Consider the following 24,111-nt stretch of genomic DNA (forward strand, 5'->3'; position numbering starts at 1 on the left):
GAAACTATACATTAACTCACTTACCAATGACGCTGCAGACACTGCGGTCTCTCCTAGCTTCCTTCCCATTTTCTCTTTTCTCGACGTTGACAGATGTCAAGAAAAGTCATTGCAACCCAAGATGCACTTAAGAAAACCACTATTATCATAATAAAACACCACTTAGATTGAGCGTTTCTGCACGTATTGGGCTCGACACGGTTACAGCCATCTTTAAGTTTAACTCTTACTTCTGCTCTGTTGTTTCCATCCAGTAAAGTGGGCAGTTGTGAACATGTTTACTTTGATTTGATAGAAGTTGTTAATAATTCAGTTTGTAAGATATTTCAGTGAAGTTCTACTGAAGCGTTTCCATGCAAAACTTGAAAAAGATTTAGTTTTCCTGCTTAGGAGACATGTAGGATTGTTATTGACTTATTGTTTATGTGGTGAACTAATATGGCAAAGCAGGTTGAAAATGAAGCTGCATTCAGGGAGCCCCTCTCTCTCTTTCACCGTGAAAGTAATCTAGAGTGAAGCATTGGATTAAAAGATTTACAAGCCATGCAAAAGAAAATGTTAAAAATGCAAAACGTATCTTTGCTTTAATGCACTTAAACGCTACAGAGTTCGCAAACATACGTGGAACTTATTTCAATTATGCATTGGGCTTGTACAACATAGGGAGTATTCCTAAAGTATATCCAAATCACTTGCAGACGTAAATAATGAAAAAAACAAAACATAATTTGGACAACCTTTAATGTCAGTTAAAGGTTGTCCAAAGGTTGTTTATTTCCAGCCTGGCACTTTTTCTTTAGCCCTCAATTTTAAACTTTTGCGATTTCTAATCAAATTCTGAAGGAAAACTTGAAAAACCTTCACAAAGCCCAGAGAATTATTGATTAAGATCACTTTAAAAAGCCTGCCAGCAAAGGGAGAAAAAAAAAGTGATTTAAAACTTTTGCACTGTTTTATAAACTCACTTTAATGCATCACAGATCAAAAGGGGCCTCTAAGGATGAAAACGGAAAGCAAAACTCTTTAATTGCTGACTGAACTATAAGTGTGTGTCTTTCTTGCATATCAAAGAGTTTTTCCTCAAATATAGAAATATTTACTGATGGTAAAAATAGAATAAATTGCTGTCTGGGTTCAAGAAGGAAAATAAATGCCTGGAGAATCAAATGAAGAACATTTTTCCTGGAGCCAATTGCTGGTTTTGCATATTGAATAACTTTCATATGAAGCATGAACATCTCAAGTCACAATGTAATTTCGAGACGTTTCTAATAGTGTCCCCATGTTAATAAGTGCTTTACTCTGCACATCAGAGTGATTAAGGTCTGTTAGGATTGACTCTGAGCCTCATATAAGTTTGTTTCTAAAGCTTAGTTTAGAATAACATGAATGGAGAATAACAGGAAACTATTTTACACATATTGATTGTTGCACTTTCATTAGAAGCGATTGCAGTTGGATGTACGCGCTCCTGGTTGCTCGATTACTCGGGTCACGAGGGAACGATTATTGAAACAACAAGAGCACCCTGCTTATTCAACCCTTTTCAGCTCACTTTGGATGAAAAGGTTAACTACATAAATATTGGATTTCTCTGAGAAAATCATGTAACAGTGGCCTGTGGCAGGCGGTCAAAATGACTTCAGTGGAGTCATTTTCAGTACATACTGAAAACCTCTGCGTGCTGATCCAAAGAGTATGAAACGGCAATCTGTTAAGTAAAGAGAACCACAATTCTGTTGCTTATTACTAGTTACTGCATTTTTGTAATCTAAAGAGTAAAATATTCCTAAGAGAATGATTGCACTCAAGCTTTTCAGTGATGCCTACTTCTAAAAAATGTTGATGTAGTGCTGCGATCTCCCAAAATAACCTTTATTTTGTTACATTTTAAGACAAATGTCTTTTCGTCAAGCTGGAAACAGGATGTACTGAAAACACCACACATGTGCAGGCTCATAAAGCTGGACGCATGGCGGGGGTCTTGTTTTTATTTTCAGCGTGGCTGCCAGTCCAAATCTGCTTTTCAGCTCTGCTGCTGCGGCTGTTTTTCTTGATTTAAAAACTCCAAAAGGAAAGAAGAAAATCCTTATTGCTTCTTTTTTAGCCTCCTTTCGTAATAGAAGCAGCATATTGAATTGTTAACCTAAAATAATGTTATATTTTCTTGCAACTGTCCAACTTATCCAGTTAACCTAAAATGCCAAACCCAGCTAAACACACAAAGTAACGCTCAAAAGTGAAGAAATGAAAGTGAAACCTCTTATAACACAACAATATCTAATGAAAAGACATTTTGTTTGAGAGAACAATAACTACAAATAGGGAAGAAAACAATGGAAAGAACAAGACAGTTATTGACCGACCAGACTTGAAGTAAGAATTTAAAACTGTAAGCCATTCGTCCTTTTGTTTATTCATACATCAAATTTTACCTCCCACTCCAGATTAAGTTGTCAAGGCTGCACATTCTTCTCTCTGGCGACATTCTTGAGCTCATTGTGAGATCTAAATATTTCCCTTCACAGAGTATACACAGGATATTATCCCTCCATCAGGTTCTGTCTCTCACGGGGTCACCTCCCAGAAGTACAGGACTGAGTCATCGCTGACGGACAGTGACCGGGAGGCATCGTAATCTGATGCACGAAAAAGCTCAGCTTTCTTCTCTCAATCCACAACTGAATTGAAAAGGCTGAAAACACGGTACAACATGTTTCTGTGCGGGATTTGAAATATCATTATTTATTTATCTTTATTAATAGAATCTAAAATATACTGAATGAGGAAAAGGGGTTTCGGGTGAAGATTTCATCCATTTTAATTGAGTTTGTTTGGAAATAAAAGTTAGCCTTCAAAACGCAATGCCGAAATGTAGCACTGTTAACTTGCTCATGAGTATATCATGTGTCTGCAAGAGTACACAGAAATACTTAGTGCCTGAACACTTTCTCATCTTTCAAAATTACAGCCATAAACATCAATATTCTCTATTTATTTAAAAAGCAGCAGAAGAAATAGGAGGAACAGTTTTCTGATCTTTTTTTTTTTTTTTAAAAAAAAGGTTTCAGGCATTTGTATTCAGTGTCCTTAACATTCCGCATCTGTAAATAACAATGAACCAATGCAACCAATTTTCTTCAGAAGTCTCCTAATTAGCAAAAAGAGACCACTCAGAATGGATGAATTTGGCTGTTCAGAGAACAGCCATATCAGAGGTTTGTCTGAGAACTTTAAAGAACAAACGGAGGTTAAAGTTATGGAGATGTTTGACAAAGTTTTGATTTTTGAAGCAGGGTCAGGTGAGGGATTTTGTTGAATGTAATTATCAAGTGTTCACTCCACAAGGGAAAAGTGGTGAGAAGAATGTTAATGGAACACATGCTGTTAAAATTATAGCAAATCTGGTCCTACAACACGTTTCATATTTTCATTAATAATAATAATAAAAAAAGGATCATTATTCCTCCACTTCACAATCATGGACTATGTTGATCTATCACATAAAAACGTAATACAATGGATTGAAATTTGTTTCTAAGATGACAAAATGAAGGAAAATCTGAAGAGGAGTGAACACTTCATGTTGAAGGAAATCCACATTGTTTAACAAGAATCGGTGCAAAGCTTAATTTATTACAGCTGGAAATGACTGACCAGGTCCAGAATCTTTGTGCAGAGATGGACTCAGACCTGAACCTTCAGAGACGCATAAGGACAATTACATCTAGCCATTAAATCTAGCTTTATTACCATTGGTCAGATTAGGAATGAGCACCAGGTGATGTTCTACCACCTGATGAACTTTTCTAGGATTAAAGGACTAAATTCCCAACTGGATCTTGTGGAGCTCATCCATGCATTCATCTTTAGTCACACTGAATACTGCAATGATGTCTTTAGAGGTCTGCATAAAAAACAACAAACTAAATCTGACAGTTGCTGCTTGTGTTTTCACTAAATCCAGGAAGATGTAGAGCACATCTCCCCAGTTCTAAAGTCTTTGTATGACTTTAAAATATGTTTAGTTTACAAATCACTGAATAGCGTAGCACCACAATACATTAACGATTTGTTGTCGTTGCTTTGACCTTCCAGATATTCTGTTTCTATTCTACTCTGCACTTAAAAGAATTAAAACCAAGCATTCAGTTTCCTCCTCTAATCTGGAACAAACATCCAGAAAACTGCATGGCAGCCAAACACAGTGTTCCTTAAAATAAAGCCTAACAACCTATTTGTTTAGAGGTACCTTTAGTAAATAATAAGAACTGGAAAATCTATTTATTCTGACCTTGTTGCTGAAATTTGGTTTACCGATAAACATAACCTCACGTCTCATTGTTTCTAATGGGTAGCGCATGCATGAACATGGTTAACTGTGTCACAACAATTACTTAGCCTTTACTTAACCCCTTTTAGCCATTTAATGTAGTTTTATGACCTCTTGTCGGATTAGGCACGAGCATCAGTAAGAGCCGGGAGTCTTTCACAGCAGTTTAGATTACAATAACAATCTGCTTCCAGGGTGGAGCCATGTGTAGAAGAATATGTACGAGTTCTTTAATAATATCCCATGTCCTCTGGCAGGAGGGCGCAGCTTTGCTTATCTTGTCCATGTCCCGTCTGCTTTCCACAAGTCACACCAGGCACTTCATTTGTTAAAGCCGCGGTGGCCTTGACAAGGGGAGTCAGATTTGAAACGGATGCAGCTTAAATCATATGGTTCTGACGGCACTTTATGCAGAACACCTCTGTATTTCTATAATCTACTATGCAAATTAAAGACCCACTCTCGGAAATCGCCGATGCCGTATGGACTCGTACAGAGTAAAATGGGGCAGTGACAATTTTACGTGCTTCTGATTAAATCCGAAACTCAAACTTTTAATTGACTGTAAAACTTAATAGGGGAATATTAACAAGTCAGTGAGCCGGTCTACTATCACAACTCATGTTATCGCCAAATTTTAAATCAGAATTATCCCTGGGTTAATGTCTCATGCAGCAGAAATGACCCTGGAACACAGTATTTTCTTAAGGTTTATGAAGTATGGAATAGTGCATGTATCGATTTTGATGTTTTAAAAATAACTAGAGATCATAAAACGCCAAAGTAGCTTGTAAATGAGTTTGAAAAGACCGGGGGTGTTATAAAGAAAGCATCTGTCGTGGTAATGTGTCGCAGCTTGGCATCTTGATGTTGCTTGTAATTAATACAAATTGGAAGAATATCGGTTAAACATAGCTTCAAATGGTCTTTACCTCTTAGTTAGGAACTGCAACACTGAGCATGTGACCTCAAAATCTTTGCTCCATAAAGCCGACCCATAATTGAAAAGCTTGTAAAAACACCTAGTAAGCTTCAGTATGCTAAACGATCACCTCTAAGGAAGAATCGATAAGCTTTGTCTAGGTTGTCACTTCTGCCCCCCTCACCTTCTCCCATGTCCCATCCACATTTAATACTTCCCTCCCAGCTAATGGATTGTTGATTTTAAAAATGGTCCAAGATTCAAAATTACTGAGAGGCCTGATGCTGAGATGCACCCTGTAGGAGTTGCGTCTGCAAAAATAAAACAGCCCTGCAAACAAGCACACAAATGTGCAACAAGAAGACATATTTTTTTCTTTTTTTTTTTACATAGACGGTAACATAACAGCACCATGACCGATCAGCCTTTTTGCTCTCAATTTGCAGGTCTGGAGGTGGTGATGGTAGTTCTGCTGTTCAAGATGAGAGAGAGACGGGGAGAGTGGAGTGTGGGAGAGAGAAAGTAATTTCACTGCTAGTTTGTCAAAAACCTCCACAGTCAATCTTGTTCTCACAAGCCTGGAAAACTACATAAAGCCTCCTCTCTGTTACCTTTCGATTTGTCATCCTCCTAACAGACTGCCGGACTGCTTCGTTCGGGTTAAAAGCGGGCAAGCAAAACGACAGTGTTTTTCAAATTGTACGTTTTAAGGAAATCGTGCGCAAGTGTCGCATCAATCTGTTGTGATGGTAATTCATCACAGCTGCTCAAAACTAGACTAATCTCTCATTTTAATTAGCCGTTACACTCTCATGCCAGCTAAAATGTACAGTGACATGAGTGGACATGCTAAATGCTTTAATGCTGTTCGCTTGGTGAGCTCTGCGAGCAAGACTTGTCCGGATAGCTCAGCGGGGAGCCTGTTAAATGTCTGACACAGAACATGATGTTTTTTTTTTTAAACACTTCCCTCATTTGCATTTTAACTCGAGGGGGAAGGAGAACAAATGAGGCACAACATATTGCAAAAGAGCGCAGGATGAGAGCAGCCGCTCACACAGGCGCACGCAAACCACCCTGCGCCGCCCCTGTATCCATATCAAATTGCTCCATCTTTCAGTGTGAGCCGGATTCAGAGAGCGCAACAGCTAGCTGCTGTGAGTGACAGCTGAGCGTCCTTTGTTACTCTTGATTATTATCTAGTTTGTATAGTTTTTTGTTTTTTGTCAATAATTAGATTTGGGTCAAGCTTAAAGTCATTTAGAGAACTCGATCTTACACATGAGCAACAGAAGAAAACAGTCCTGATTGTGAGCATGACTTCAGATATTTAAAGCAAAGCCTTTTTTAAAAAAAAATCTGTTTACTCAAATGGTGCTGCATATATTGATACTAGAATAGGCAGTGCAATCAAAAGCTGGCACATTTTGAATGTCTCAAAGAAATATGTATCCTTCAGTGATTGTTGTTAATCAAAAGTGAGCAGAAGAAATTATTCAAAGTCTCAACTGGATTTCAGTTTGGACTTTGAATGGACCATTCTAAAACAGAAACCTGTCTATTGCTGCTCTGGTTGTACGTTTAGGGTCTTTGTTTTGTTGAAAAACAAACCTCTGCCCCTGGCTCACGTTTTGGAGCCTCTAGCAGTATTACAGCATATTTAGTTTTTTCTTCTTTCTTTTGGCTTTCTATGTGTTCAAGAAGAGCATGTTGATCACCATGTTTCATATTCAGGATAATGTGTAGTGTTACCTTTCCACAACATATAGCATTTAGTATGTAGACAAAAAAGTTTCATTGTCTAGCACGAACACCTTCTTTCCCATGTTTGCTCCATTCCTTATTACTAGTGGGAATTTTTTAACAGCACATCCAATGACTTTTTGTTTTCTTAGTTTCCATCAAGGCCAGATTTGTGTACTGCACAGCTAATGGTTTTCTTGACAGCAAATTAGCAGTGGATCATAGAAGCTGCTTTTGCTCCTGGTGACCTTTGAGTAGGCAACTGTGGTTCAGTGGTTGAAATAGTCATCTTCTAATTGTAAAATTATGGGTTCTTTTCTAGCTTTCCTGTTGCAAATTGATTGTGCCAAGAACTGAAACCCTAGTATATCTGTTTGTGAGTGCGAGTGGATGAATGTGGCTCTAGTGTAAAGTGCGTTGAGTGGCCACCCTGATTAGGAAAGCACTATAATAAATCAGACTTTATACCAACTCTGTTAGTTTAGGCTGATGAGCTGTTCTTGGTTAGCTTACTGCTGTGCAATAGTGCTCTTTACTTTACTGCATATCTGCTTTTTTGTTTAATGGTGTAGAACAGGCATCTCAAACTCAGATTGGAAACATTGGAGGTTGAGTCAGGAAGAGTCTGGATAACTTGATGTTCCAAAATCTCTTCAGGTTTTTTTATTTTAAGATTTATGGTTCTTTGAAAATGTAACCGTTCTGCCAAGCATAACTAAGCTAATCCGTTTCTTGCCCATTTCTTACTACCAGAGAATGTGTCTGCTGCCAAGTTCCCATTCTAACCTTGGCTTTTTCACTGCAGGTCAATTACATTCACTTGAAGGATATTAGTGGAGAAGGTGTCTGCAGGTATCCTTGCGTTCTTAAAATTGCTTGGAAAAGGTTTTTCTGGAAGTGCTGGTTAGGTTTTCTGGAGAATGCTTTGACGTTGTCATACGGTGCTTAGACAAATGCCATGTGACAGGTGTTTGTAGTATTACATCTGTGTGTGAAAGCTGCTAAGCACATAGCCTGGCTATGACAGCATTCAAACGTCAAAAACTATTGAATGCATGCAATCTAAATCTATGGTTTACTGTCTGACAGAACGTGCGGGCTGAATCAGCACTACTCAACATAATCACAAAGAGTACTATGAAAATCTCACTACTGGGTTCCATGTCTGAGACCTACGAAGCCTCATTAGGTAAATTATGCTCCATAAGCACCTTTCTATGCCTCAGACACTGTAATATATTCAGTGGTATGGATTGGCATCAACTGACCAAACTACTTCTTGAATAAGTCCACAGCAAAAGTAACATCTCAACCTGGGGCAACTCACAATGTGGCAATAGGAAACTATCATATTTTCATCTTCAAATCCAAGACTCATCCCCTTGCACAAAACAAGACATTTTATGTACATTATAGGACTGCTTGTCACTACATTTGCTTCATTTCTTCAGGTTTTAACTGACGTCAGATGCATTTCTAGCTATGGCAATCCATGTGGCAAGATAAGTGATTACATCTCAAATCACTTGTTTGTTTTCATGTTTGGAGGAAGTCAACACACACCAATGAGAGACTGATCACTGACTATGTCATGGTTAGGGACTCGTCCTACGTTGACCGAGGTTAAGAACACATTCGGATTATTTGACAGCATTCACAGCTAAATAGTTCAATTCTGCACCAGACTTAAAAAGGGAGATTGGTCAAAGTGTTTAAGTCTACAGAGAACATTTCAGAGAAATAGTTTGTTTTGAGTTTGCTGTATGTCGTTAAAAAAAAAATAGAAGCATCTAAGGAATTAAAGGACTTGCTCTTTATATAAACATTAAACAGAGCACTGGATGTCTGGTCTAAATGCTTGTATCCTTGAGTATAAATAATATATATTCAGAGGGAAGGCAACACTTTTGATGTTGTACCTTCACATTCATAGATCTTTTTAATATGATTTCAGACACTTTTATTTATTTTTACACATGCATATTTGTAATACTTTTCCCAACAGCAAAAGCAAAACTTATAATCTCTCAAACACAATGTATATAAAAAAAAAAAATCTGAATCTGCATAAAGTCGAGGTGGGTTTCATATGCAAAAGTAATCAGAAACTTATTTACATGCAGCTCCTCCTTGATCCCTCAGTGTACCAATTACAGAACAAGGTGTGCATGTCGAAATCTTACCAGCAATTCCCCTTTTTGTGATACTTGTTTGGGCAGAATAAATGTATGATTCGTCTGGCAGGTAACAAGCAAGCGTTTGAAGACTGTGCGTCTGCCTTGCTGTATTTTGTGTCTCATAAATAAACAACCACTATAATAATTTTGACCTGACCACACTTTAACTTGCTTAATCTTCAACACACACACACACACACCCACACGCACACACACACATATTGTTTATCAGTTCTAAGGGATATATTCAAAAGTGTTGAAACTGGGGAGCAGAGGATCACTGATCAAGCTGAAAGCCCATCTTCTAAATCCACACACACACACACACACCCACGCCCACACAGACGCCTTCTTACCTCTATAAATGCAATTAGAAGTTCTATACTCACCAATCACTTTATTGAATAAAATTGGCCAATTGCTTGCTAACACAAATTGTGAATCACCTGGCAGCACTGTAATATTTAATCATCTAGACCTGGAAGACGATATGATGAATGACCAGCGGACATATCCTGCAGCAAACTGGTACATTCAAAATGTACACAATAAAGTGGCCTGTGGGTGTAAAATATATATTAGTTCTCTTATTAATTCTTATATTTGGACATTTAACTGAGTACTGAAAGCTCTTTGGGGCCACTGATTCTGTGCCACCATGCAGCTCAAACTGAAGGCTCAGATCTCATCAAAGACTGCGCTCACAATGGTGATGAAACAAATGTCACAGCTCTCCAGTGAAATCAGACTTTCAATGACCTGAGCAGAACGCTATTTTTTATTTTTTTCTAATTTAATTACTCCTTTGGCCAAATGGATAAATAATTTCCCTGATCACAGACACACAAAGCTCCTGTCAAAGTCGTTCTGAGTAAATGTTATCATCCGTCACCAAAGAGAAGTTGCCTGCAGCAAAGGCAGACAAAATATGATCCCTCTACAAAAAAGCCCGGGGCAGGCTGAAAACCCTGGAGAAGCGCGGTTTTACACATAGCTTAAATCTGGTTTATTAATATCGATAAGTGTCGCAGTCACACACATACATCTGGTGTCTTACTTACTCAGCAAAATCACACGTCATGATCAAGTTGATATCAATTTTAAGATGTATGCCACAGACTTGTGGCCTGATCTACAAAGATTCCAAATGAGGACAATTTTTCCCAAATAGAGGAAGTGAACAAAACCATTCAGTCAGTGTTGGCCACGTTCTGCCTCTTTTGGCCTGGGACTTCTCTCTTCGCAGGGGAGAATGGTTGTTTACAGCACAGGCAGCTTCCGGTAAGCTTCTTAGCGTCCAACTGGCACCTTACAAATGTCACGGGCAAAAGTAAGCAATTTAGGTAAAATTTAGAACCTCAAGGCAGTCCAGGCCTCCAGAAAGCAATCAAACAAAGCACAGAACGAGGGGCTGGTTTTCACCAGGCTACTACTAACAAATGATCATAAGTGCCTTACAATCTAACAAGCAAAAAGTGAAACTACAAGTTTAAGTGTTTGCAAAGGTGACTTATAGACAGACTAATAGTCTGTGGCAATCACGCAGGTAATGAACCACAGATGTGATTCATGGGTTTGTGTGCTAAAACGATATAAGCTAACTTCCAAGAGATGCACATAACATCAGTAAAAACATTAGCTTATTGCTTTGCTGAACTGAATAAATATGTCATATGCAGATAAATCTGGAGTCAAGTTAAGCATAAGTTGAACTATGGAGTACACATGTGGACTTGTATCTGAGCTAGTCTGGTTATTAGGATGTGATGAAAGTCTGTTTTTGACCATAAAGGTATTTTTGGGTTAGAACTACACTTTATATATTTTTCTGGGTAATCAAAATGTGTTTAAATTAGTTTTGGTTTACTTCATTAAGATTTAATAACTGCGTTGTGGTATTTGATCATACAGTAAGATGCATGTTTTTGTGATTAAAAATAATACAATTTTGTGATTTAGTAATAAAAAATGAAGTTTGAAGTTTTGAACTGTTCTCAGTTCTGAAGAGTGGTAAGAAGGAAGAAATAGATGAAGTATCCTGCAAGTCACATATGAGATTCAGCAAACATAAAGTGGAAAACGGTAGATATTTTTGTAACTTGCATGCAAAATGCAGGTGATTGGTAGAACAGCGCACTTCAGCTTGGACGCTCAACATAGAGGTATCAGTATAATTAGTATAACTCTGTTCATCATGTCAACTTGAGTTAATGAAATCTCCCACTAGTTTCCTTTGAAGAAATGCCTGCTGATACGAGGGTGTTCAGGAATAGCATTGACCTGGAAGAGGAATAAAGAGCCGAGCGGCAGGTGGATTGTTGACGAATGCTAACTGACAGAGAAATTCCCTTAAAGTTAATGAAGCAAAAGAGACACGAATTAAGAAAATGTATCTTAGTCTTTAAAGGGGAGATAAATTTCTGCCCAAGTATTGACTGATATATAACTACCTACCAAAGGCTTAATGATTAAGCCCCTTTTAACATGAAATTGATCAGAGGCTTCCCATATAAATGAGGCCTTTATGTTCATTACCTGAAAGTAGTTTCATTTAATGTTCCTTTTGGACAGTAAGAAGGTTTCTTTCAGCCATGCTTCCCAAATAGTTATTCCAACATTTTTCTGGATATAAAAGTAGTAACCTGCAGTAATTATCCTGTCTTTTTAGACAAATACTTTTTGCATGAAAGGTTTGTTTTTCCGTTTGGCTGAATTTACCCCAAATACCTGTTCTTAACCATTGGGCAGGGATTTGAAATCAGCTGACCCCCGTTCCATTGTCAAGTTCAATAACATGCTAATTATTCAAATTAATTCATGAAAATGTCGGAGGATATTTAACAAAGTGCAGACTGAATGGACGTTTGAACTGATTGTTACACTTGGCATTCAATCTCTGCACTATAACTGACAATAGTGTTTTTTAAATAATTTTATAAGTCTGTGTTAATGTAGCATTTTAACAATTAACTTTTTTCCATCTTGCACTTCACAGGTGAAACTATTAAGTCTAACTAATTGCGACGCATAGCTACTATAATTGCCTTGTCTTACCAAAGCAAATAAAACAAACAAAAGATAACCTTTCCTGCAAAAACATCTGGAGGAAAACAGCAAATACATGTTTAAAATAATTGTTCTCTTCACACATGAACACACGTTACACCCATTCTGAGCTTCATAATCTCCCAGATTTTGAAATCACATGTGTAGCATTTGGAGTAAATATTTTCTGATTTTGGTTGGTTGTTATATTTTTAATTTAATTTTTTTTTTTTTTTACCAAACTTCCTGCAACATTACAAGTTCACATAACCCACACGAGGGCAACCGTGTTGAGTGTTTTGCTGCACCTCACGAAATAGACGGCATCATTAAAAAATTTTTATTATGTTGAAATAGAATAGTAAAATGTGAAGATATTAATGGTTATGTGTACATGGGTCTTCCAAACTGATCATCACCTCCAACACCAAAGTAGTTATAAAGTGTCTTTAGGACTACAGATTTAATGCACTGCTGAAAAGGTGTGCATGAGCAACAGCCCACAAACCATAACACAACATTTCATGCTTTTCTTGCAACATTCATGCAATAATTTTATTAACATATTCATCTGTTTTAAGCTAGTGTAGATTTATAGCATTAATAGGACATATTTTATTTCTTTCTTCTGAGGTTTTGATTCCTACCTGATTCGTTTGAGAAATGGGATTAAACTAAAACGCCTGTTTGCGACCCTTTGCTGATCGATATTTATTCTAGCCAAATAACCACAGTATTTTCTGAAAACATGTAAAACATTGAATAAAAAAACAAAACAACAACCCATATAACTGCACAGCTTTTCTACAGTGAATCCTTCATTCCCGAAATTAACTTCAGATTGTCTCGTATTATTCTTCCACTTGTAAATAAAAAGGGGAACATAACTTTGTTTTCAATTAACTTTTATGAATCAAAATCGGCTATGTGATATCTTGTACATCTTTATTACAAAACAGGTATTTAAAACCACTCTTTCTATTTTCAAGATATTTTTTTACACAGGTGCAGGTTCTTACCTACTTTGAGATCATTATCCCTGCCCTGCAGTGACTCATTACGAATATTTTGGCAATCCTTTCAAAGCGAGTGGCTGACTCAGAGGCTTCCACTGTCTTTTTTTTTTTTTTTTTTTTTTTAAGGCCTCAAAGAGCTTTTTAGATCTTGGCATGATGACACTACACATTTCAATAACAAAGTGAACAGCAGACACTGGATGTCAGATGAACAAGACAGGCTTCTCTTGTCACTCTGAATGGACGTTCAAATCTGTGGCACCTAATCAGAAATGCTCGATTCCAATTTATTGATTTTGAAGGTGCGATAATAACATGTGCAGCTACTCTTTGGATTTATTTTCTGTATTTGAATTCGAGGCACGCAATTTCAGATTCATCCTCGACACTCCAGGGCAAAAACTAATTAGCTTTTACCGAAATATGTGAACGTAAAACCCTAGGAGAGTGTGCGTCGTCATTTCCCTGTTGAAAATAACTTATAAAGTTAGAAATTACGTGTTTTTTTTTTTTGTTGTTGTTTTTTTTTTTTTCTCCTTTCCCACGACTGACTTCTTTAACTGGAGCTGAACTTGAGTTTAACACTAAATGGGCTGCAGGGTTATGTAATGTAGCACAGCAGATATTTACAGGAGCAGGCAACTGCTGCCGCGGTGGCTTAGGCAGTAATGATGGTGTGGAACTGACAAGCCTGCACGGCCGTATAAGACCGAGTTGTTGAAAAAAACCATACAATTTCTGAAACATTATCTGCATATACTTGTCTAGAAGACAGTCATTATAGTCAAGAAAATTATTATTAGTAGCTACCTTGAATTGTTTAGCCAGGAAATGAGTTTTCACCATAGTTTGGGACAGTCATTAATTTTATTTTTATTTTTTTACTGCTGTGTGGTTGCTAAAAGTTGAGTATCTCCCACTTCTTTTCTTCTCTTAGCAACAGCTCAAAAATTCTACGTATTTTCCTGGGATTTGCTTGAATAGATGAACAAACAGCCAATGCATAACTGTGGTGCGGAAGAAAAACAATACAGGATTTAAAATTTGCTTTGCAAATTGCAAAATCCAAAAATTGCATCATGCATATGTATTCAGCTTCCCATAAGTGAACACTTTTTAGAACTGGCTTTGTGTGTGATTAAACGAGCGTGTCTCCAGTAAGTTACTACATCTACAGACTGAAACTGGTACCTATTCTTGTTTGCTAAAGGACTCAAGCTTAGTCAGAAAGGATCCAGAGCTTACGTGTGAACATGAAATTCCAAGTACTGACAGATTCTCAAGTATACTCGGGTCTAGGCGCTTCTACATTAACATGCTCTGATCTAAGCCATTCATTGCAGTTTGGTGTCTTTGTCCTATTTGGTGAACTTCTGTCCCACTCTCGAGCCTTTTGGATAGTTCTTAAAATATTTATTAGGAGGATTGCTGTGCATCTATAGTTGCTCCAACCATCGTCTTAGTTCAGCTCCCGTTGTGTTAGTCTTTCTCCTTCAGTTTCCCTGCTGGCCCTCATCTCCTCTGATTAGGTCACTTGTTTCCTATGTCAGTTTCCACACCTACCTCTGTGTCTAAGAAATGGAGATAATTACCAAAATTATCTCCATTTCCTAAAATGCCAAAATATTGAGAATTTTTAAAAAATCTTTCCTCAGATTAAGACTTTTGCTTCATAATTTCAAGGAGTTGATATTTTAGGTTTTCTTCAGCAAGTTTGTCACATTAGTTTGCTGGAGCTCTGACCGATTCATCTTGCTTTGAAGTTAGGTGAACTCTACTTCATAGAGTTGCCCAATTAACCTTGAAAATATATGTGCATCTCCATCTGTGGAGTAAAACTAGGGAACAAATTAGACATTAAATTTAAACAATTCAACATTCAGTACAAAAAGAAACATGTTTTAAATATGTTTAAGGATGAAGCCTGATGACTTCAGGTTGTAGTTTACTATATTTTAATAGTAATATATTAGATAATATATTATTTTATCCAATATGTGTGTGTGAATTTCGGTCTACATGTTATATATTTTAAGAGGTTTTATACAACTTGATAATGGTAATGTGCTTTTCTATAACGATAATTTATGGCATGGTATATAATGATATATGAGTATATTATATACAATGCATTTTTATTAATATTGTGTTTTAAGACAGTTTTTGTATATAAAATGTGTAAAATGGTGATGAATAGGGTACAAAGTGGATTAGGAGTAAATAAATTTATATTTCTTCCTGATCCCTTTCAAACTTACTTGTATACAGGTTTGATTTTCTTTTTGTAATTGTTTTCTTTTATTGGTATCCTTGGTATGATCATCTGCATAATCTCAAATTGTTAAGTGCGTGAAAACTTCTGAGTGGAAAGACTTTCTGGTTCTCAGTCTATCACGGTTTATTCCTTGTGAAATGCCTTTCCCATCTGGCCCCCATAGAAACTTTTGCCATTTACCGCAAAGTCAAAGGATAAGCACCCAAGTGGAGAAACGCACAACTGAAGAGATTTTCTTTTAAAATAATATCATATTTAAAATAAAGAAATGAGTCCTCGGCATGTTCCGCTGCTGTGACAAGATTCACCAGGGTGCTAATAAATCATTGCCGACTCTTAACCGCTTGCGAAGGAGCATATCTGCATAGAAAACTCTGGCGACTATCAGAATGAGTTTCCCCAAAGTAGTCAAGTGGGACACATGCATTTAGATCCTCTGCGAGGATATCCATTTAGATTTCATGCTGTCTTCTCTCGCTGTTTTAAATTCTGTCATAAGGGCGATGACTTTAACTTCTGAAAAGTAGTCTGGAGGACCGAAGGGGGGAAGAGAGGAATCGCATTGAGTTGAAAGGAAACCGTGAACTGGAAGGAATACTAAGGATCTTGTCATCTCCACCCCTCGCACCTAATATAACACCAAGTGAAAGATCTTTGAAGTACATCTGTGGAGGCTGCAGTGGGTAAGCTAGGAGGAGGAATGTGGGGAAAGTGGGTAGACTCTTATTTTTAGTTCGGCAAGAGCAGCTTTCCAGAGAACTAAAAGTTATGTTTGACTGTGATTAGATTATTTCTTGTTGGAGGCTGTGCTGTCAGCCTGACTTTTGTCTCCCATTATGCTGTAATATCGGTGCCATAGTTCATTTCCCTACACAAAGATAATGAGCAGAAGCAGAGTGTCTCACCTGAGGAGCAACTGAAATCTTGCTGTGTGGGTTATGTTGCCTCCTTTTTAAAAAACAAAAAGACGTTTGAGTTCTTCCTGTGATGCTCAGCTATTAAAAGGGGACAACGGCTGTTTTTCTGATCTTTTCTGACTCTAGTTAGCTCCTCCATGTTCTCCACTTAGCTTCAGCATTTTTTTTTTCCCTGTAGTGCTGAATTTAACAATGAACCGAACCGACCTACTCTTAACGACTCAAAGTTTCGCTGCTCTCGTTTGCAGAGCGTACCTCTTTGCAGGTAGATGTCTGAGTTCTCTTCTGCTAATTATCTCCCCTTTCAAACAACCACATCAACTAACGAGTGTCTTCCAGGCACAGCTGGAGTGAGATGTGGCTGACACAGAGAAGAGTTCGATAGTACCGCTCAGGGCACCAAAAACAAACGGCTCAACAGTGGCGACCAGGCATATGATGTGTAAACAGCTCTGCAGGCAAAATGAATGCTCTACAGTTCAGACTAATGCTGGATAATATAGAGTTTGTGTTCCAATGACACAACTGTACTCTATTATGAATTAACAAGCATATTTCCCAGATGAGTGCAATTATTTGAACATTATCAAAATGGTTTCTGTTCTTAATTTTCTGAGAAACTACAATCATTTTAAGGTTTTATGTAGGTATGATGCTTACAACAGAGGTTTTATTTACCTTCCATTTCTAGACAAGAAACGGTATTGACTTGTGGAAAGCAGAAAGCCCTTACTACATTTACATGTTCTTTTATATTTCGTGATGGCTGCCACAGTCCTGTCTCAATCATTCACTGTGTTAATACTCTGGGTTGTAGTGAGGGAATGGAGAAAAAGAAAACAGAACCCAACAGCTGAAGATGTTTTTATTTACTTTTCCTAACTGAAGAAAAGCTTGGTTCAGAAAAATAAAACCGGCAGAGAATGAGCAGCAATTTTTTTTCTCCAACTCTTAGACCAGTTTTTTTAAAGAAGAAAAACAAAATAAAGTGAAATAGTTCCTGCACCCAACCTTGAACACATTACAGTTGTCAAAATTAAGACCTAAAGAATCAGTGGTAAAAGTGGAAAAGTTGCTGTTCATAACAAATAAAAGAAAATAAAAATAAAAAACAAAACAAATAAAATGCCAGTTTGTGGTTGTAATATGACGAATCTTGAAAATGTAAGGTATAAATACTGCGTCTCATACAGAATACGCTTGTTTTTAGTTTACCGTAATTTTGTGGAAGTGATTTAAACCTCACAGCTACTACAAAGTTTAGACAGAATCCTGACATGCAGGTGTGATGGTGGTGCTGACAAACAAGTCTTGACCTTGCTTGGCTCTCCCACATCAAACAGTTGGCACCATATCATAATAAGCCGTAACTCCGTGTTGATAGGCCGCCGTGATGCCTTTGACTAAATCCTGAGATATTTAATGAGTTGGGAAAACTCACAAAAACCTCGGCTTTGACAGCTGTCAAACTGTCCAACTACAGCATGACACAGATCCGATTTCATTTCCTGCCTTCTTAGCAGTCCCTGTCCAAAGATGTATATGTTTTGCCGTACAAGCAAGTATATATGACCCAGTATGCATTTCACTCAGCTTTTGCACACTGGACGGCTGAAATATACAATGTTACAGATAGTCCACATTTCCCTCATTGAAATGCTGAGTTTGATAGAGGTTGTCCATATTTTTTCCATAACATGATTAATCTATAATGTTACCTCAGGCTGTGTGTTTGGAAGTGCAAGCCTTACTTCACCTCTTCAGTTGCAGACAGGTATTGCTATTCCCTGCACATCTCTGCTTGACTGGAATGGATTCTCAACTTGTCTCAGGTTTAACCCTTCTCTAAATTGGTTTGGGGGAATTCATATAAAAACAACATCCAGGGTCGCCAAGGTATCCACACACCCTTTAGTCACTTCAAATGACAGATTGTGATGCTGTGATGCAAGCGCAAGCTTTAATTAAGCTATAAATTAACATACATCTGTTGCAACTGCAGAGCACGTTCCCTGGTCTCAGGGTAGTTCTTCCTGCTAACACCACAGTTATTATAGAACCCATGTATGCCTACTGCTGCAGCAAATGGTCTAATTATGTTGACTATATCAGTACATTTGATTGTGAGCTGCAGGCTCTGTCCAGTTCTTTTATTAGACCAAAGATCCAGGCTAATTAAGTCATTTTGCTGTGGCTTTTTTTCTCCATGGTACATATCTCATCATGATTCCATGAGAATCACAACTGCTGCACAGACAAAAAAAAACAAGGTCATTTCTTAAACATAAATGCTTCGCTCATGCTATTGTGACTGATGTTGATCAATTTGAACCACCCATTAGGTAAAAAATTATGAACAATTTTGTTGGGGGGGGGGACATCTCAACAGGAACCTCATCATTCTTTTTAGACGGCCATTTTGAGATTAAGACAGCAGTGATACCTTTTCGAAGCATGTAAAAGAAATGCCAAGATGCTAAAATATTCTTCATTCATTTGTGCTAATGACTTTAGTTCACATGAGAGAACATGTTCAGTTAAGATTAACCTTCTGTCTTTAAATTAGCTAGAGGAAGATAATGCCAGTTTTGAACGTCATTCAAACCCCCAACCAAGGAATTAGTCATAGAGGCAGAATTTTAAACAATATAATCTCCTGAACTTGAATGTAATTATGCATTCATAACTACATTCTAACTGTATGATATAAAAACTCAATAGACTGTAAGAAATGGCTAAGTATGACTTTCTATCAGATGTGTGGTGAGAAGAAGCAGAACCTCAACAACTAAAAAACAAAAAAAAACAAAAACAAAAGACAATATTTTGAAGTAATCTTGACTTGGCCAAACTGAGTTTCTATGGTGTGACTTCTTGCTACTACTTGATGCCCGTCAAGTTGGTGAGGCAATCACCTATAAGATTTGGAAGGTAGATACATTTTCAAATGGGACCAGGTATGTTTGGACAACCTTTTTACTTTAATAAAGTAAATCATCCTTTGAAAACTACATTGTGTATTTACAAAGATTGTTCTCTCTCTTGCATTAAAAATTTATCATCTGAAATTTTTAAATATGACAAAACAAATTTTCTTTTTCTTTTTTTTTTAGAAAAGGTTTTTTTTACAGCTCTGTGATTGTGGCATGAGACTAAATTGTGAGTAGGGACTCATCGGAAGGAGCACCAAGACATCATGGACGAGTTGTAAGGGAATACATGTTCTACAGATGAGTCTAGCATTAAAACTGTCTTCTTTAATGGTTGGTAACACTTTCTTTTTTTCCCCTCTGGCTTTCAAGCACCAGATGGGACAGTCTGACTTAATCTATATCCACTGTCCCTGTCTCCCTTTTCCTCTCTATTGCTCATAACTATAAACATATATGAGTAGTCTGTGTAAAATCCCCCCATCTTTGCTGTTGTGACCAAACTGCCATGGTCTCTGTGTCTCTGTCTAGGCACACATGAGACTACGGTATACTGATCCACACTGTTGTGCATGTGGAATTGCACACAGAAAGATGATGATTATTAAAGCATGGATACTGGGAGCTGCACGGGTTGGAATGAACTGCATAATAAACTCTCCAAAATCTGGAATATTTTACTGGAATCTACAAAAATATATTCTTGCTGTCATTTGGTATACACCCCTACTTATTAATGCATGAAGCTCCCCTCCACAAGACATAAAACATGCTGTGCTATTCATTTAAATATCTGTCTATATGCAGATTATAAATAATAGAGAGCCTACATTAATTTTAACATACCTGATGCATATGGTAATGGTTACTGTGATAGATAGAGATTCGACTTAAAGCATCCTCACCAAGTAGAAGTTATGAACCGGAAGCAAAGTTATTTTAATCACTTTTGGTTTTACTGCCATTTTAAGAAAATTGTTCATTATAGTACTTTTAATAAAACTTATCAAACTTCTTAGGTATTCCTTATGTAGAAAAACCAAAAGTTCTAAAAAGACACTCAATTGAGATTTAATACAAAAATAAGACTTTATAGCTTTCTACATGCACGTCTTCTCACGAAAGCAAGATGAAGGGAAAAGTGCAAATTTGCATTAGGAACAAAAACTTCAAGGAATAAGGATTATTTTTGGGGCCCATGTGAAGTTAGGCCACTTTCTGAAAATGAATAATTCACTGAAGAAATGTTTTCATCATGTTGCTTCATACATGAGTGAAATTAAAGGATTTTTATATCCTCCTTTGGGATGTTTTGAATTTTTTATGCTGTTTTGGACGCCGCTGAAAAGCTAAACCTCAAGGTTAAATCTACTGTGTTACGAAAATGATAAGAGATCAAAACACTTCATTGTATTTTACCCGAACTGACATACGACTGGGATGAATTAAATATTGACATAGATAAGTCTCCTTCTTTAGCTGTTTAAGATAATTGACTGTCATTGTGAGTTTGTTTTATCACAAAATGTATTTTGTACTGTTTGACAGTGGAAATGGTGAAACTTTCTTATGCATCATCTGAAACAACCAGTGGGGGTAGTGCTTGGTCTTTTTTTGAAAAAATCTGTTATTTGCATGTAATTGCTTTATAATCGAATAAACTTTCATTTTATATAATGTATCATTCTCTCTGTTATGGCTAGAAATCCTCTCTAAGAGAACAAATGTTTCATGGACGAGATACATACCTGTGAAGATGAGAAAGTGAATTGTAAAACACTTCACGTGAGAAGCAAAACATTGAGTCACTTATTTAAAAGTTACAAATAACAGTAAAAAGAGAAAAAGTCATATCTCTCGTTCACAGGAAGCATTCATGTGTTCTGTTCATTCTATTCCCTTTTTGATTCCGTTGGCATGCGCGCACGATGGGTATATTTTTAGAATTGTAAAGCCACTGGATGAGCCAAAGACAGTTCATCTCAGCATAATTGTTTTGAAGTGCACTTTTGGTGCCGATTAACTAATCAGATGTTGAGGTTTATTTGATGGGCCACCTTGACAGTTTAATTATTCGAGGCTGTACTTTGGCACATGAACTTTGAAATAACATTAATAGCAGCATAACTGGGGGAAAAAAAATTTTTTAAATGAAAATCACGTTTGACAATGTATGTATTCCCCTAATACGTCACCCTGAAAATGCAAATCACCGGGTCTATGAGGACACCGGAATCATCATGACATTTAAGGAGTGAAATCATTTATGGATGCATTTGAATTAAATCCATTTATTCCCAGTTCTATTTCAATTATAAGCATCTATAGATAATTGTTTCAGGATTTAAAAAAAATATTATTTACAACAGCCTGGCAGTTTTGGCACTAGAGGAGCTTAGATTGCAGCCTGTCCAACAGATCATGATGTCTGAATGGTTAAACTGAACAAGTCCACTCCAGACCAATCGACTAGACGCCAGACAACACATGCAAGTAGGACTACTTAGTATCCAGTTAGCGCACTTAGATACAAGGCCTGAGCTGGTAACCAAGATGCTAACAAAGGATGCTAACAAAGGATGTGACCTTCACAACGGGCTTCCTGTATAGGATCATTTAGGTTGACAAACATGCAACACATGTTGGTAGTAAAATGTAACACAATCTATTGTGCCTAAAATGGATATTGGAAAAATTGGTTCATTTTGTGTAACATGTTAAGCACTTTGATATGAGTCCCACTTTATTTTCAGAGCTGTTTTTTTGGATCAAACCCATACAGACCGTTAACACAGGGCTATTAGATAATGATCAGTCCCATATGGGAGACATTGATCAACCCATTTCCTGCCAATATTTCTAATGTTGCCTGAGAACAGGGAAGCATTGTCCATCATATACTCCAGAGCACAATAACCTTTATTAAACGAAAAAAAAATACTGAAGAAAATCTTATTAAAAATGTCATTTTTAATAATATATCAAATTATTAAAACATTAAAAAAATACAGATGCATGTATATATATGTATTTATCAAGCGTATTTGTCAATTTTATTGCATAATTGACATGTAAAAATAATTATTCCTGTATTGCTTAGTGGCACAGTTGGACTTCCATAGCTGCATCTGTTGGCTCTTTTTTTTTTTTTTTTTTGTCGCTGTTGAGAATTGAAGGCGCTGTCCAGCTCGCTGGTGGTGCTGAAAGTTTCTGCTCTGTGCCCACGACCGACGTAACCAAACAATTAAGAGATATTTCCGTTTTTTATGACATCCACGAGAAATATCCTTTAATTGTAAGATTATGCCCATCGAGAAAGTCCGACTTCTCTCTCTTCTTAGCCGGTTTGTAGACGCAGAAGTGCATTTGGGGATAAGTGGTGCCCGGATGCGGATTTACAAACAAAAGTAATGCACAAAACAAAGCGATCCCACAATTAAAGACAAAGTGTGGCGTGAATTTTAAGGAATCCATTTTGCGGACATAGTTCTGTTCCCCTTTGCTTAATGATAGCCTACTCCGGTAACTCCGGCCGCCTGCTCCCCGGTACACTCCGTCGTTTTGACTTCTCATCCGTGAGCTACCGCCGAGGACAGATCACGGCATGAAAATCCGTTTCTTCTTTCCCCCCCTTTCTCCATGACACACCGGCTGCGCTCCGCCGTTCCGCTTCGATCCCTCAAGTCTCAGCCGAGAAAAAGAAAAAGCGCGCACTTCTCTCTCAAAAGTGAACTGTTTCTTCCACTTTTCACCTCTTTTGCAACATCTGTGTCGGGTTTTGTCTCTCCAGTGAGAAATTCTCGTCTGTTTTTTTTTTTTATTTTTTTTATTTTTTATTTTTTATTCGCCTTCTGCCTGTCACAACCTCCGGCTCTTTTTTTTTAATTATTATTATTATTATCAGCTCTGCGCGTCTTTCTCCGGCGAGTCCAAATCATTTCTCCCCGGCTCGTCAGGACGGCGGCAGAGTCGTGAAGTCTCCGCAATCACGTGATTGAGACAGAATTGAAGAGCGTGTTTTTTTTTTTTCTTCTTCTCTATCTCCCCTCTCTCCTTGGTGTGTGTATGTGAACCTCTATTCGTGTGTAGTTAGAGGGGTGTCCCTCCTCCGTGTTTTTTCTCTTTCTTTTTTTCAGCTGCTTGCCATGCTTTAGACGCCGGAGTGCCGGGAGTGAGAGAGAGGTGCGCAGGGTCTCTCCCTCGCCGGGCTGTACCTGTCTCCTCAGTCCTATGTCGGGTCCCTATCGGTTCCTCCTCGTCCTTCATGCCCACCTTCATGCGGTTGACCTGATCGTGTTGGCTTAGAGAGAAAAGAGGAAAAAAAAAAACTTAGAAGGAAAACAGTTTTTTTCTTTCTTTTTCTTCTTCTTTTTTTTTCTTCTTTAGATTTAACACCTGTCCTGTTCTGAAAGGAAAAGGACCGCAGTGGTTTTTTTTTTTTTTTTTTTTTTTGTATCTGCGAATTGCATTTTTCTTCTCCGGGGGGGTCGCTCCGTTTTGGACAGTGCAGGACAGTCGAGTGAAAAGCTTGGATGAGACGCCTCGCTGAAATACCGAGATGGAGTTGCTGCTGATCTGCTTTTCCTTTTGGATATTGCACTGCAATCCAGCCAATGCGGACTCAATCATTCATATCGGTAAGCGTCCGAGGAAACGTGATGCTCTTAGAGGCAGTTGTAAAGAGAATAAAAAAGCTCAGCCAGCACATGATATCGTAGTCAGACGGCGTTGTAAACAGTCTAACTAGATTGCT

General features: G+C 37.6%; 1 protein-coding gene across 7 annotated transcripts in view; it reads left to right on the top strand.

Annotated features, from left to right (window-relative positions):
- grid1a (glutamate receptor, ionotropic, delta 1a) overlaps positions 1-24,111 on the top strand; it is a 356,932-nt gene that overhangs the window by 58,990 nt on the left and 273,831 nt on the right. Inside the window, exon 1 of one of the 7 annotated variants that reach the window (XM_044135673.1) lies at positions 23,205-23,995. The exons of 5 other annotated variants lie outside the window; for them this stretch is intronic. In XM_044135673.1, coding sequence (XP_043991608.1) covers positions 23,917-23,995 — 79 coding nt within the window. In that variant the 5' untranslated portion in view covers positions 23,205-23,916. Of the gene's footprint in view, positions 1-23,204; positions 23,996-24,111 lie in introns of those variants that run through there. One more of the 7 variants, XM_044135668.1, reaches the window with a different exon arrangement.

The sequence above is a fragment of the Gambusia affinis genome, linkage group LG13 (genome assembly GCF_019740435.1).
Source record: "Gambusia affinis linkage group LG13, SWU_Gaff_1.0, whole genome shotgun sequence".
NCBI lineage: Eukaryota > Metazoa > Chordata > Actinopteri > Cyprinodontiformes > Poeciliidae > Gambusia > Gambusia affinis.